The sequence below is a fragment of the Pelobates fuscus genome, chromosome 4 (genome assembly GCF_036172605.1).
Source record: "Pelobates fuscus isolate aPelFus1 chromosome 4, aPelFus1.pri, whole genome shotgun sequence".
In the NCBI taxonomy this organism is placed as follows: domain Eukaryota; kingdom Metazoa; phylum Chordata; class Amphibia; order Anura; family Pelobatidae; genus Pelobates; species Pelobates fuscus.
The window spans coordinates 353005247-353021978 of record NC_086320.1 but is presented as its reverse complement, the minus strand read 5'-3'; the positions used below and the strand labels follow the sequence as shown (position 1 = coordinate 353021978).

The following is a 16732-nucleotide window of genomic DNA, read 5'->3' as shown; positions in this document are numbered from 1 at the left end:
TCCTTTAAGTATATAAATTATATTTTAAAATCTCTTTTTGGCAATTAACAGGTCAGGAGCTGAAAATAAAGGAAACTAAAAATTGTATCATCATGTAATTCAGGAAGTGTGTATGGAGGCTGTGTGAGTCACTGCCAGAGTAGTTGTGGCTAGGACTGTATAAGCTAAATGACTTCACACCTAAATTGCAGACAACTGATCAGTGAGACTGGTCTGAAGTTGGTTTGGTTCCTTAGAGCATTCCTTTAAAAAAATTAAAAACACAAAACCAACCTAAAACATTTTTTTATATTTGGAGAGGAGATGAGTATGATAGACTCTTCGCAGACTTTACAGATGACTTCAAGTTTGCATGACTAGCGTAGTAAATAAGCCATTTAATGTCTTACCTCTACAAATGTAATGCCATATAATGTCCCATAGACCGTGAGCTGTACGGATGCTAAGCAACCAATGTAAGTGTAACAATCTATTAATGGGCAATTGCTTTTTGAGTTGGAATGAAGAGGAAATATGTGAAGTGGTATTAAACTGGAAAAGGTACTCGTAAATCATTCTCTGTTTCACCAGACACATTTTAACTCTCTTCATCTGTAGAAAAAAGCAGATATTGTTTAGCGGGGATTGTATCATGTCCTGGCTGCTTGTTTAAACATATTAAGCGTACTTTTTTCCCGTATGATTAGCCCCCCTTATATGGGAAATTTCTGTTAGATATCAAATTTATAAGTGTAGAATGAAATATTTGTGATGCAGAAATATAAGCAAAACATTGGAAAGCCATTAATATTAACGGAAGGTTGATAATGTTGTAGTTACTACCCATCCCTTGAAACCTGGGAAGGGATTCTGCACACCCTATACCACCCCATTTTTTCCAGGCGGACTTGCAGAGGAACAGAAGTTTAACAGCATAAGTATTTTTACTAGCTCCCTCATGGTAAACAATAGTATATGCATAGAGAATCAGAATATGGCATCAATCCGCTGGTTCTCTGTGGAGCAATCAGCTGACACTCTCGGCCAATGAGCTAGCACTTACACACAGAGTTTAGCTCAGGAGATGGGAGCTCAAGGCAAGAGCTTCTGGCTCTCCATACTAGCAGCAGGACCCTGGACACCGAGTATTTCCGTTGCCCAGTAGACCCCAGGAATGAAGATAAAATATTAGCAGATGGTTTGACTACTTACATTCTGGGGTTCTAGTGCACTCATAACACCATAACCACAACACCATTGTGCAGTAGTTATGGTACCCATCTAGTTCCTTCAAAAATAACATCATGTGCAACGTTATAGTTCCAAAAATAAGGTCATGTGACAATGTTTATGACCACTTTCTGCAAAAAAGAATTTGAAATATTTTGTGAACTATTCATAGATGAGCAGGTGTAAGTCTGTAATGGTAACTAAACTAGGTTTGTTACGTAATCATAGCTAAACTAAGCTAGTCAACAAGAAATCCACTTGTTGCCTGATCTTCTTGAGGCATTGGGGGAACTGTGGGGTAGCTATTATGAAAATGTTATATAGAATGCTGGATAAATGAAGAATACTTAATCTGAAGATGTGCAGACGTCTGCCCAACATACGAGTAAACCAGACACAACTCAGAAGTTTGTATATGTGGACCCCACATTTTAGTGTAGGACCCACCAATAATGGGGTACTTTGAAAGTAGTGGTGGGCTTAACAACATATGGCCATATGGTGGAACCAAATCCCCATATTTATACTTAGTTAGGCATTTTAGTAGCCTTCTTTGTTTCTTATATTTTTTTGTAGTCTGAGTGCGCCGCAACTATTTATTCTCTCATTCATGAAAGGAAATATAGACACATATTCAGACTGGTTGGACATTAACGCTGATTATGAGATTGTATGTTACAGCAATTTAATATTATTTTTTCTACAGGATGCTGGAGAAATGGTGCGATCCTTCGTTGGGGGCTTAGAATTAATTGTGAATTTGCTAAAATCTGACAACATTGAGGTACTTGCAAGCGTTTGTGCCGCTATCACGAACATAGCCAAAGATGAAGAAAATTTGGCCGTTATAACAGATCACGGAGTGGTTCCCATGCTGTCTACGCTAACTAACACGGTATGTATGTTCATACATGTCAATGAAATGCTTGGAAACATGAATCAAATGGCATTTATTCGGGTTTTCAAGATCTTCCAAGATTTATATTTAATCTCCAGTCATTACATAGCAAAAGGAGACTTCGCTAACTCATTCATTTGCAATAAAGTTTTAAGTGCTAGAGGCAAATATGATTTAGGCTTGTAATAAAAGAAACTGCTTCTTCTCTTGGTAACATTGTAACCTTTCGTAATATGTGGCAAACTCATATGACATTTAAGGAACAAAAGTAATAAAGAAACTGGCTGCCGTGGTCGGTTGCTGTAAAATCTTTCTATTTACTGAGGCGTAAACATCATATTAGGCAGAAAATATGTACTGTTCCAGTAAGTTACAAAAATAATGACAAAAACACCCAACCCAGTAGGAGCAATGTGAAGTCCTAAAGTTTTGATACCTATACTAAGAGATTCCTTATTATTATATCATTCAGCATCGACCCAGAAGCACAGTTAAACTGAGTTAAACCATATTTACTCAAAGAATACACATAGTAAATCTTAAACATATATTTGGTTTCATCTCTGAGTTGTAGCTCATACACTTCAAGGGAAAAAGAGAGCGGAACATTTTGCATTTTAGGCAATACATTCAATATCACTTTTCAGTTTCATATACTGATAAAAAAAATACTATTACTCTGAGGGGCGGGGCCTGGGCATCATGGCGGTTGGCTGCACATCGCCTGAGCTCCTGATTTAAACCACGCAATCTGCCTGACATCGAGTGCCCAGCCGGTCAACGGTGCCCAGCAAAGCTACATACAGCTGTATGCGAACCTGGGAGAAGCCCCTGCGATCTTGCGGACTTACCCACTCGTTTCTCCCACAGAGACCACATTGCGGCCTACCACCGCTGCCGGGCGGGTGAAACGGCCGATCACCCGCCCCACACGAAGCTACCACAAGGGAGGTCTACCACTCGCCTCGTTACCAGGGCCGGCGCCACCTGTAAGGCGACCTAGGCAGCCGCCTAGGACGCAACTTACCAGGGGGCGCCGGATCCCTGTCCCAGGTGCACCTCCTCATGCTGCGCCGCCTGAGCGCTTTAACAAGCCCCAGGCGGCGCAGCACTGCTGCATGGAGGGCGGCCGGGTTTCAGTGACCGGCAGGAGGGAAGCGCAGATCGCTCCCTCCTGCCGGTCTCTCCATGTAGCGTGGCCGGGCGGCGCGGAACCCGGGACAGGAACCTCTGTTTCCTGTACCCGGCCGCCGGCGGACTGAAGGGAAGCGCTCACTGAGTGAGCACTTCCTGTCAGTCCGCCGGCGGCCGGGTACAGGAAACAGAGGTTCCTGTCCCGGGTTCCGCGCCGCCCGGCCACACTACATGGGCAGGAGGGGAGGGTAAGGACCACTATGGGAGGGGGGGGGAATAATGGACCACTATGGGAGGGGGGGTGGGGGGGGGAATAACGGACCACTAGGGGAGGGGGGATGGGGGGGGAATAACGGACCACAAGGGGGGGGAATAACGGACCACTAGGGGAGGGGAGGGAATAACGGACCACTAGGGGAGGGAGGGAGGGGGGATTGGATAAGGACCGGGGGGGGGTGGATAAGGACCATGAGGGGGGGAAAGGACCACTAGGGGAGGGGAGGGAGGTAAGGACCACTGGGGGTGGGTAAGGACCAGGGGGGGGGGCTAAGGACCAGGGGGGTAAGGACCATGAGGGGGGGAAAGGACCACTAGGTGAGGGGAGGGAGGATAAGGACCACTAGGGGAGGGAGGGAGAGGGGGGGGATAAGGACCACTGGGGGGGGTAAGGACCAGGGGGGGTAAGGACCACTAGGGGAGGGGAGGGAGGATAAGGACCACTAGGGGAGGGAGGGAGAGGGGGGGATAAGGACCACTGGGGGTGGGTAAGGACCAGGGGGGGTAAGGACCACTAGGGGGGTAAGGATCTTGAGGGGGGGTAAGGACCACTAGGGGAGGGGAGGGAGGATAAGGACCACTAGGGGAGGGAGGGAGAGGGGGGGATAAGGACCACTAGGGGAGGGAGGGGGTGGATAAGGACCCCTGGGGGTGGGTAAGGACCAGGGGGGTAAGAACCACTGGGGGGGGGTAAGGACCACTAGGGGAGGGGAGAGTAAGGACCACTAGAGGAGGGGGAGGAAGGACCACTAGGGGAGGGGAGGGAGGGTAAGGACTACTACGGGAGGGGAGGAGGGAGGAAGGACCACTAGGGGAGGGGAGGGGAGGGTAAGGACCACTAGGGGAGGGGTGAGTCAGGACCACTGGGGGAGGGGGGTGAAGGAACACAGGGGGAACAGGGGTGGGAAGGTAAGGACCACTGAGGGAGGAGGAGGGGAGGTCCACTAGGGGTTTGGGAGAGGGAGGACCACTAAGGGGGGGAAGGACCACCAAAGAGGGGTAAGGAGGGAGGACTACTAAGGAGAGGGAAGGAGGGTAAGGACCACTAAGGGGGGGGGATTACCACTAAGGGGGTGGTGGGAGTAGGGGAAGGTCTACTAAGGGGTTTGAGAGAGGGAGGACCACTAAGGGGGGGAGAGGGGAGTGAGAAGACCACCAAGGGGGGACTGCAGAGGGACAGGGGGCCAAGGGAGAGCACTAAGTGAGACACACACACACACAGAAACATACAATGCATTCCTACTCACACACAATACATCCCTTACGTTCTCTTACATAATTAATGCACCCCTTACAGACACACATTGCATTCAATTACATACACAGAAACAAACCTTGCACCCCTTACACACACACACACACACAGAAACATACAATGCATTCCTTACACGCAAACACACACTACATCCCATATAAACACACTACATCCCTTACACAAATTGCACACATAAAAAATCCCCAACTCATGGATGGGCCATGTAGGTGGATTTATGGGTGGGCATTGTAGGCGTATGCCCCCTGGGGGCCCAGACCTTGAGCTGTGTAAGGGGCCCTAAAAAATTGAGCTGCTTCCTGTTCGTTAATTGTTGTGAGCACTGTTAAAAACAGTCTCCAGAGAGCCTCTTCTACACCAGACCTGTGGAGCCAGACTGAGCCCATCATCAGCCTCTTGTCCTCATCTGGTGGTAAGTAGGCAATCCAATATATTATTAGTGGCACTAATCTCTAATTTACCGCACATTAAATGGATACTATAGTCACCAGAAGCACTACAGCATAATGTAGTGGTTCTGGTGTCTATAGCCTCTGTCTGTAGGCTTTTTAATGTAAACACACTGTCTTTTCAGATAAAAGACACTTTGTGAAGACTGGCGTTGGCCCATATGGCAGAGCATATGGGCGGGGCATTGTGATGTCACATGGTGGGCAGGACATATGGGGGGGGGGGCGGCAAAATTGTTTTTGCCTAGGGCGGCAAAAATCCTTGCACCGGCCCTGCTCGTTACCCCCCCCCCTCTGGACCGGGAGGGATATCCCGGTCCCCACTGAAGGACTCACACTCTCCAACATCAAGCAAAGGGCCAACTCGGGACCCACGCGGCACACGCAACATGGCCGCCGTCCCAGTGACTCAGCAACCACTATCAGGCATGATGACACAGGACTGGCTCACTGCTTTCAACCAAAGATTTTATGACATCTTCCAGAAATTCTGGAGCAGGATCCACGACTGAGCTCAGAGGCAAGCCTCTCATACAGATCAACGGTCCCACAGCAACACCACCGAAGCATGCCACTCACCCAAGCTGGAGGCTATGAAGGGACACTGCTCGCATATACCTACACCTCCTGCAGTGCGTATGGGAGGTGATGGGGCCTTCCACGCCTGCTCTTCTTCCGAGCCGGGGGCTCAAATGGAGGTAACCCCCCACCGCCATCCATACACCCAGAGGGCCGCCTGAAATCCGGAAAACCCATGGGCCCACGATCCTAAGGAAGGGATCAATGGACACCAGGCACGGGCTCCCACAAAGGCCTTGGGCCGAGGACGTGGCAGACGGAGGCCCCGCACACCGGTATCCAGCCGGCAGGAGATGGCACATGATCCCCACGGACCCGGTAAGCAGACAGGTGTGGGATACAAGAGAGCACCCTACCAAACATGGCGTGGTCTACCACGAAGCCCAAGGGAACTGCCACACAGAGGGATCGGCTGATAGCCAGGCTTTTCCTAGAGGACGTCGACTTGTGCAACCGAACTTAAGTGACTTCTTTAATCATCGCCTGATATGCCTATTATTATGTTTTAGTTAGGCCTGTTGCCCATTTGTTTTATATTATATTATTTTATGCACCCCTTTGATATACTGCATGATCGACATATACCTGACCGAGCCCTCAGAGGGAGCTAACAACATGCACATACTGTTTTGCCAGCCTCAGTGGATCAACCATCCCCTCTCTCTGCCGCAACGTTAACCACACTTTAATTGCAACTAGAGAGAGTGCATCACATTCTGTTTGCAACTTTCCTACCTTATTTCACACGCAGACATATAGGTCTCAGCTAACCCTACACCACACTAATCTCTAGCAACCTAACTGCACCCCACAGGTATACTACACTACATAACAGTACATTGCCAGTTAAAGTCAGCCATTCCCACTAAGCTTGTTAATAATCCAATGTGAACCCTGTATGCATACATACAAACCGACGCTGTTGTTACGTCTGACATACCACTGCTACCAGCAAAAACCTGCTATTCATGTGCAACCTGTGCAATTGCTCCTGACTATACCTAACATGACAATTCTTGAACTAGCTGGGACCTTGTGTTTAGAACCGCGTCTCTCATCCTGACATAAGTTCTCAATATTTAGCATGACATTAAAATATAAAATTGTGCCCTTTCCTCACATGCCTTGTTAACTACTGTTCAAAATACGCTTATTGATGCTGTTGTGGCACTGTAAGACAACATGTTATATGTTTTCACATGCACAAGAAAAATAAAGAATTACAAAAAAAAAAAAAAAAATACTATTACTCTATCAGGGTTATTTACTAAAGTGAGAATTCAAATTAAATTAAAAACTTAGGGCCAGAGTAGCAAACGTGAGAGCCTAGCGGACCTGGACAATTCATTTAAAATTCTCACTTTCGTGAATAACTCTGTCTGCCTTCATAAACTAATTCTGCGTTTTATTGCATCACAATATGGTTAACATTTTTATTTCTAAAAATGTCTAATTTCAAAGTGCATGTATATGTATATATATATATATATATATATATATATATATATTGCCAGTTGTTTATTGTATGAAATCAAAAGAGAAGGTGAATGTAGAACAATGTAACTTGAAAATAAATCTGTTTACTTTGCTTGCAAGATTTGAGGTATACTCATAACTATGTCTAGTCCCCATTACGACTCCCCTGACACCTGGCTGTTAAAAATTTTTAACAAGTGAATCTTTCCCTCGCTGTGTTTAAAGACAACATACCGGGAACAGCCATAAAACATATGATAACATTACACTCGTAAGATTTTGATGGCACCTAAACCTCGGCAAACGTTTCTCTCTTGGTTTTCGGTTGGCCACGCAATACTTTCCTTGCCACAGTCTGTAAACTGCTGCATACTTTTTAAGAATTACTCCTACCACCAAGGGACCTCTTAATAAAATTATACCTTTCAGCGAAACCTGTTTTAATGACTGGTTAACGAAGAAGCCAAAGAACCGAGCCAGGAAAGACAAGCTAAAAATTGCATTATCTGTGTTTTATTTCTCAGACGGATGACAAATTGAGGCGCCATTTGGCTGAGGCCATTTCACGCTGCTGCACGTGGGGAACTAACCGAGTGGCTTTTGGAGACGCCAATGCTGTGGCTCCTTTGGTGCGTTACCTGAAGTCAAGTGACCCATTAGTTCATCGAGCTACGGCACAAGCTTTGTATCAGCTTTCAGAAGATGCCAACAACTGTATAACAATGCACGAGCATGGTGTTGTGAAAGTAAGTTTCTATCCTGTTGGTTTTGAGGTTTTCACATTTTTCATATATTATGAGATCCAAAATGTGCTGCAAACTCCCAGCTTTTGTGTTACCCGCTTTGATGAGCGCAATCAAGATCTAGGACCTCTTTGATGTGAGCAGAGTCAGGGAGGGAGATATTAAGGTTGGATCTGGTATAACAGTGGAAGACAATAGAGAGGCTTTAGATGAGGCAATAGTGACAGAATATGAAGAGAAACTTAATTTGAGAGAGGAAGTTCAAATGGGAGCAAACCTGTATGGAGAAGGTAAGATGTAGAGAAGTAAAAGAACTGATCTGACAGAAGAGAATACTTGAATACTTGGATCGTATCGATACATACGAGTCAGCAAGTTGTGCTTATCGTTTCCTGTAATTCTCTATGGAAGACATTAAATGTTTAATCAACCAGGAATTCTAAGTATCTAATGGCGTAATTTTTCAGCATGGAAGCAGCCACTACTAACAAGACCCATTTTAGCGAGTTGCAGCTTGTCGGTAAAACTTACTTACAACATTTGTAGTGAGCTCTTTGAGTGATATTTGCCAGTGTAAATAGGTGTAGATTAAATACATGAAATACTAGCTTATGGCATTCCTTATCCCCCTCTCTTCTATTCCTGAGAGTCAGTTTAGTAAATTTAAACATAGTAAAACAGCTTAAAGGAACACTATAGTCTTATGAATACAAATCTGTATTCCTTAAACTATGGTGACCTTGTCCCTAACCTTTAAAAAAAATTATATATATATATATATATATATATATATATATATATTCTTTCTTTTATTGAGGTAAAAGATATCACAGAGAAAGTAGACAATTGTGCATAATACATCAAGTCACGTAGAACTGGCATTCACTAGTGCTCAAGTACCTAATTTTGTAAATATTATTAACATGCAATTCATACAAGCATGCTATGCTGCTATGCCTAGTCTTTAATGAGAAGCTTAACTACTATGTAGAGAGTACTAGCTAGGCTTCATCATCCATAACTCCATCCTGGGAATTCAGCTTAGATGCTGCTTACATGCGAAAGCAATGCTTTCACCGCCTCTCCCATCCAATGATATCACCAGGCCTCAGAGAGCTCCACCACAATAACAGAAGCCGGCACCGCCTGACACCGAGCCGGGTCTTTCCGAATGATGTATAAACCAGGTGGGTCACCGTATGTGCCGATTGGGAGAGCAGTATTTCAGGGAATGCACTGAAAATAGGAACAAGATGAGGAGCTCCTGCAAGGCACGTCTTGCCATTGTCCCAACTCTTTTTAGCCCCCATTTACCATAATATAAAGATTTATAACCTTTTTCCAGTACGAAGGCTTCCGTTGTGTTGTTCGCTTTTCTGCCTCCCATGATGTCACCGAGGATGCATAGCCTCCTTTGCCAATGCCCAATCTAATGCTCCTCATAGAGGAGCATTGAGGACCTGTGTGCATGTATTCAAACTTACCATTGAAAAGCATTGATTCAATGCTTTCCTATGGGACTTCCAGGGAAGAGGGGACCAAATTAAGGAAAGGATATTAAAAAATGGAGTCTGGACATACTCATTGCTGTTTATTATTTTGTCAGAAGATTGGATACTCGGACTTAAACTCATTCATATTTACATGAAGAATGTTACAGTACCACGAAGAAGATTACAGAGAGAACATCAAGCAAAATATTCTGGTTTAGGCCAACTAGGCTAGGACCAGGTATGGCAGTGGGCTGACCTTCTTGATTGGCAGGTAGCCTGGCATGCTTAATGCCTGGCTGACCTGCCAGTTATTTGAGAAAACCTGCTCACTTTCAGATGTCGTTGCCCCTTTTGGATGGAGTCAACGTCATGATCACATCACTAGCAAGCCTCCTTTACTCCCTCCACTGGTGTCCCATTTCTCGGAATGCCAATGTTGGGGGTATGCTCTGTGTTCCATTTATGGGGACACAGGATACAAAAAGCCAGACAAGAGCAAGCATGCAATTACATTTTCTTGAACTGTGCTAAACACAGGGCATAGTAAACAAAGGGCTCTGTTCATGATCTGCATCAAAGGGGCTCTGAATTGATAGTGTAGCCAAACTAGAAGCATAGCCGACTTGGAGAATATTTCCATTTTGGAGTACCCCACAAGACTGCAGTATCCTCAATAGACAGAGTCTGAATCCCACAGGTGTCATTTGTGACGGCTGCTGGGATTGGACAAAAGATAATGACGGAGCTTCATCTTTGGTCAATCTCAGACTTTACCATAAGGCAAAGTTGTCCCTACTTTGTCTTATGGTATCATTTGATTGCGTTGGAATTTATATAAAATTCCAACTCGATTTTGATTGGCATTTCATTAATAAGATATCTTTATGAACTACTGAAATGTGGCACATCCACTTTAAATGTGTTATCTCTAAATATCCAGGAAACCTTGGTCCCACTGTCAGTTATATCAGAGTCAGAAAGTAAAAAAAAACAAAAAAAAAAACATGATCACATTTAACTTCTTTCTTGGATAGTATGTTTATTTTAGGAAGGTCTACAGTATCATATCCCCACCTCCTGGGTAATTGAAGCTATGCTAATAAATTATCAGGTTTACAAAAAGTTTCTTGAATTCTAGAGGAAATTCCAAACTTGTGCATTAACATAATGTTACAGCACAGGTATTTTTTCTAAAGGGTAATGCCCACATGCTTAAAACAGTTTGCCATGTTTCGTTGCCAGAAGAAAAATCTGTTTTTGTGCCTTTTTTTTTTTTTTTTTTTTTTTTTTGAGGTCACGAAGGTTTTGAATCTGTACTGCAGCTATAAAAAAAAACAAAAAAAATAGAAACAACATAAAAATAACACTATCGAATTACTTGATGTTTGGAGTACACAACAAGTGCTTTATTATAGTCTGTCTGATCCCATCTGGGGAAAAATGTCAGCTAGCGAGACCAGCTTATCTTTGCTGAGCATGTAGCAAGACCTCTAATTTAGTGCCGTTTGGATATGTTACCTTGAGGCTGGCGCAAGATCTTCTGTTGGCAAATAGCAAGCATCTCTTTACTTTATGAAAAGAGGTTTGTACTACCATCCAAGAGGGTTCTTCTAGAATTTATCAACATCAAATGCTCCTTGTAGCACTTTAATAAAAACAAAAAAAATATATCACAGTCAGCGTTTGCCTATATTTCTGCGAAAGGTATCATTAAGATGTTAAATACTAAATTTTATAAAAAAAAAAAAGAAAAAAAAAAAAAGAAAGTTTGAAGTTTGGATAAAAATGTTTAAACACATATGTGAAACCAAAATCTATGCAGCACAATTTAATGGAAAAGATTGCTACTGGCTATGTCTGCCAGGTTCGCTGGATGCCAGAAAAAGAGGAATCTGGCAGGTTTCACAGCTAGCAACGTCTTCTCTCATCTCTATTTCTCTTCAGTATTTATCTTGCTTCAAGAAAATGCAGGGAATGTCTTTTCCTTCCGACTTGGCTTTTTTAGTAAACCGCAGAAGTACTCTGAGCACCGTCTTGTGATACAGTACAAGGCTGCGGCTCTGCTGCTCACTAACAAATGTAGATTTAATTTGACAACAATATAGTAAAAGATAAAGCACTACTAAAGTGAGGATTCAAAGCGAATCTCAAGTATAAGGCCAAAGTATTCCAACTGGAAAAACAGTCAACTGTGCTTTTATTGCGTCTACTCTGGCCTTAAATTAGATTTTTATCAAACCTCTTGAAAATGGATTGACAAAAATTGGAGTGACTTCAACTTTAGTCTCCATTTATCAATGAACAGCTAAACTGAACTTTAATATGTACGGTGCTTGTAGTGTCTCCTTAACAGGTGAATATGTTTGTGTAAACATGCGTGTGATACATTTTATATTTTAGTTATAATTCTTTATCTGTATAATGTCTGTAAGAAAAGTCCCTTTTCCCCAAGGATGTGACTTGGTAGCCATATTTTATTTAAGATACGCTGCGATTAAGAAATGTTTTTTAATTAAAATCAGACCTGCCTTTCACTAAAAACCTTCCATACTGTTATAACGTCCTGCTTGAACAAACATGTCTCGTTTTTTTTGTTGTTGATGCGAGAATTAGCTTGATGATTGATTACGCAATTTAAACAAAACTTAAACCGTTTTTTTTGTACTCTTTACAATGTAGTATGGCACAAATTGAAGGAAAACCGCTACTGGCAATATAAATTATTTTGTAAATTAGCTGAACACTAACACTTTCTCTTGCAAAAAAAATCAAAAAAAATCTGGGTCGAGATCTAAGGATAAACATGTGCATCTCTGACAAAAATAATGTAATGTCAGATACCAAATGGACTTCTGTCTTCAATTTGTGACTCTATACACTCAGCAATTCAGGATTCCAAGCTGTGTCTCAGCCATATGAATAGAATGCAGCTTGGATGAGTGATAACAGATTTCATTGTGGTTATCGGCCACATTGTCAGTGTGAGTATAGTATGTGCTATATTTTACCCAAGAGGATGGATTTTATTTAAACAGTTTAAAAATAATAATAATAATAATAATAATACAAAAATACAGTTTACTGCTCTCTTCAGATGACCTGCAGTTTGCTAACAGCTTCTAAATATTATATTCCTTAATCAAGCACCATTTTACACAGACCTACTACATTACCCTGTGATTGCATACATTTATGGTGTCCACCTGGGATCTAATCACTAAATAATCACTCTTATCTTTTATATATTTGTTCTTGGATGGATTTTTTTGAAGTATATTGGAACCAGATAAATAGAATATATGAAATAGACACTTGATAATTTGTTTGGCATGCGAAATCTGAGGGAAACAGAACTTTTCCTCAAATGCCCTTCATATCTCGTGCCATCATCTGGTCTCGACTCTAATGCTAGGAACTGGAAACTGACTGGTGCTGTTTTTGATAACACCGTACTGCGTCATTCAGACTGCCTAATGTGATGAATTGACGCAAGCCTTTCAGGATACATGTAAACATATAATTATGTGGTTGTAGTTCTGGCTGCCTTACTCCAACTTTAAAAGACCTCTAAAGTCACCTGGACAAGCTCATCTCAATGTTGATCGATGTGCAATGGTTTTTAGTTATAACCTTACAATGTAAAAAACAATGAATGTCCAATCCAATGCTTCTCGCACCGTGCTTGCCTCCTGTGAAGTGCTTCAGTGAATTTCCTATGACCTGCATTTGTTCACCTGACCGAGTTAAGCTCAGTTGTTAAAGTGGTCTGCGTGCATTTGGTTTTCCTTTAATTCATCATTACCTGGCTCTCTTAAAAATAATATTTTTATTGTATCAGAAATCATTGACGTTGTCTAGAAACTTTGTCTGGTTATGTTAATAGTTACCATTAAAGGATCACTATAGTGTCAGGAAAACAAAGCGGTTTTCCTGACACTATAGTGCCCTGAGGGTGCTCCCCCCCCTCATGGTCCCCCTCTCGTGGCACTGAAGGGGTTAAAACCCTTCAGCCACTTACCTTAACCCCTTAAGGACCAAACTTCTGGAATAAAAGGGAATCATGACATGTCACACATGTCATGTGTCCTTAAGGGGTTAATCCAGCGTCGGGCTCCCTCGGCACTGGTGACCTCTCCTCCCCCGCCGACGTCATCTCCCTCTCCCGACGTCAGCGTAGCCGAATGCGCATGCGCGGCAAGTGCCGCACGCGCATTCAAGCTGCCAATAGGAAAGCATTTCTCAATGCTTTCCTATGGACGCTCTGCACGATGGAGGCATAATATACCTCCAGCGTCACAGATGCGCCTCTAGTGGCTGTCCGGAAGACAGCCACTAGAGGCTGGATTAACCCCAAATGTAAACATAGCAGTTTCTCTGAAACTGCTATGTTTGCATCTGAACAGTTAAAACCTGACTATAGTGACTATAGTGACTATAGTGTCCCTTTAATTATTGTTTTTTTTTTTTAGATATTTTTCCAAATCATCTGTGCAGATTCTAAAGAGGGATCTCAGCATTATTAGCATTTATCAGCTACTTTCTTTGATATTCCTTCCTTGTCCGTGACTTATATGTCATTAAATGATTTCATTATTTACGGTACAAATCAATAGTTCCAAGTTTTCTTTTTATTAGAACACAGTGGAACAACATTCCATTGCCTTTGTAAAAATGGTCTTTGAAAAGAAACCAGAGCAGTTTGGAAATACATACTGGATACATTCGTACTCTGACACAAAGCAGAATAATGTTCTTGGAATTTATGCCCTATGAGACGCTGATGAGCTGCTTTATTCATTTTTCAGCTGCTGATAGACCTGGTTGGATCTACTGATGAAATTCTCCAGAATGCTGCAGCCGGATGCATATCGAACATTCGTAGATTGGCTTTGGCAAATGAAAAAGCAAGATATGGCTGAACTTTGAATTGTAACAACTACACGTCCTTATTTTTACTCCACAATATTTTACAGCATTTTCCAAGTCACACACTGTTTAACGAATTGTTTTTTATTCCAAAATCCCTGCAGATATTTATTGAAGCATCTGTTATTACCAACATAAAGCAACGGAACTTAGAAAAAGCTATTAGAGTTAATATGTAATCTATGTTTTCTAAAAGACAATCTACATACATTTCATGTGTATGGCTTCACATTAACTTACATACGATCAACTCTAGATCTAAAAACCTAATCTAATGTTCTTTTTTTTGGAGTTTTCTTTCCACCCACAAGAGCCTGATGACCACATATCTAAACCTTCATCTGGCAACTGGAGAAAACCAAATAACTGAGCATCTGAACTGTCCAGATCATTCCACAGGCATGTCGTAATTTATTGTCATTTTACCAGCTTCAAATAACAGAATACCAGAATAACATCTAATTATATCTCAGCAGTTAACACATATGTTTCAACTGTTTCATTCCGTTCAGAACATATGTAACTGGACAAAACTGTACTGTCTACTTCACACACATGCAAACATGCCTAACGAAAATATAAATAAAGTATTGATCTCCAATGGAATGTTTCTTGGCTGCTTATTGTCTGAAGAAAATACATTACTACGGAAAGCATGCTCACTGTACATCACAGCAGCTATTAGTTAAATTGAGTAATTTCGTCCTACTGGATGCGGTGGCACCAGTCACCTTTCCAAATATTTATCATACCGGGGTTATCCACTTTCAGTTGGTTGGCATGATTATTCCCCACCTTAAAATAATATATTTAATTTTGGTAAAATCTGAAATTTCCTCGTAGCTCCAGAAGGAGATTGAGTCGGTAGCAGGTGACCTCAGGAGAGGTGATAGAATAAAGACACAGGAAGGTGGAGGCATTTGTTTTTGGTTTTTGCAGAGATCAAATATTCCTTTAATAACTCTGGGGGAAAAAAACCCGTAATTAAACAAAATTCTCAAAGAGTTCTGCAGTTCTACGTTAATACATATTATAGTGTTTCTGTTCATGTCGATTTGCGGATGTCTGCAATGAAAGCAATCATGTACATGCATCATTTTTTTTACAGTATTGTTTAAACATTAGGCTCTCATTTGAGAGGAGAAAAAAAAAATATATATATATATAAAAGGAAATAAATAAATAAAAAAAAGTGTTTGTGCATGTGTGATGTCACCTGCGCACTATTCACATCAATGTGAGAGCAGTACATGAACAGTCATAAGAGACTAGTTGGAATGGTGCTCCAGGTAGCGTCTGTTCTTTAAAGCTGTCAAAATTTATAAATTAGCCCTCACTCATTGACTTGGAGATTAGTTTCGGTCGGAACTGCAATTTGTCTGTATGTGGCCCAATTAGGTAATCGGTCGACTTCCCGAACTTTGAGACAAAATGCATTCAAATTACAAACCAACTGAAATGCACATGGGTGAGCATGTTTATATCGGTCCATGATTCTCGATGCTGCCCATGGCACCAGAAAAAGAGATGGTTGATGGAATCTGATTGTTGGGGGACAATCAACAAATGTTGATTTTATTTACAGATCAAGTGGGAAGTGAGCAATAGATGGAAAAAGGAGGAGCATTAAAATTCTAGATACACTGTATCTATCGCGAGGCTAACAAGGCATTTTCCTTGGACGTCAGTTTCCAATGGGTGCAGCAATAAACGATGGCCCCAAAAGCTCGCTTAAAAACCCCAGCAAGTTTAACAAATGCTTTATTAGTGTTGTGTCACGGAGGACCTAAGGACTGTCCGGCAGGCCACGTTAGGTCCTACCCCGAGGCAGGCGGCTGATGGCTGTGCGGAGTGGAGGCAGCGGTGCAGGAGCTGTAATCTTCCTGCTCTTATTGCTCTGCTCCCACGCTTGCCCTGCAGTGATGTTGGGAGCTGAATTATAATGTAACTCCGGCCCCGGCATTACTAAACAGTGCGCAAGCAGAGCAAGAAGAACAGAACGATGACAGGATCATAGTAGCCACACTTAACCCCAGGGAAAGAATCCACTCCATCTTTCCCAAAGGTAGGTAGGCTGTGAGGACTTAAAACCATATAGAAAAAAACAATTTGTGAGTGTTTGAGAAAATGTGTGTGAGTGTGTCTTTATCAGTAAGGTGTGTCTGTCAATTAGTCTTTGTGTGTCAGTGAATATGTTTGTCTGTGTATTTGTTTGTGTGTGTCTGGGAGTGAGTGTGTGTGCTAGTAAATGTGTGAGTGTGTCAAATAAGTGAAGG

General features: G+C 42.3%; 1 protein-coding gene across 2 annotated transcripts in view; it reads left to right on the top strand.

Moving 5' to 3' along the window:
- Positions 1-15057, top strand: part of ODAD2 (outer dynein arm docking complex subunit 2) — a 128256-nt gene extending 113199 nt beyond the window's left edge. For both annotated transcript variants that reach the window (XM_063450798.1, XM_063450797.1), the window contains exons 18-20: positions 1916-2104; positions 7819-8040; positions 14336-15057. In XM_063450798.1, coding sequence (XP_063306868.1) covers positions 1916-2104; positions 7819-8040; positions 14336-14449 — 525 coding nt within the window. In that variant the 3' untranslated portion in view covers positions 14450-15057. The remainder of the gene's footprint in view (positions 1-1915; positions 2105-7818; positions 8041-14335) is intronic.
- The last annotated feature ends 1675 nt before the right edge of the window (positions 15058-16732 follow it).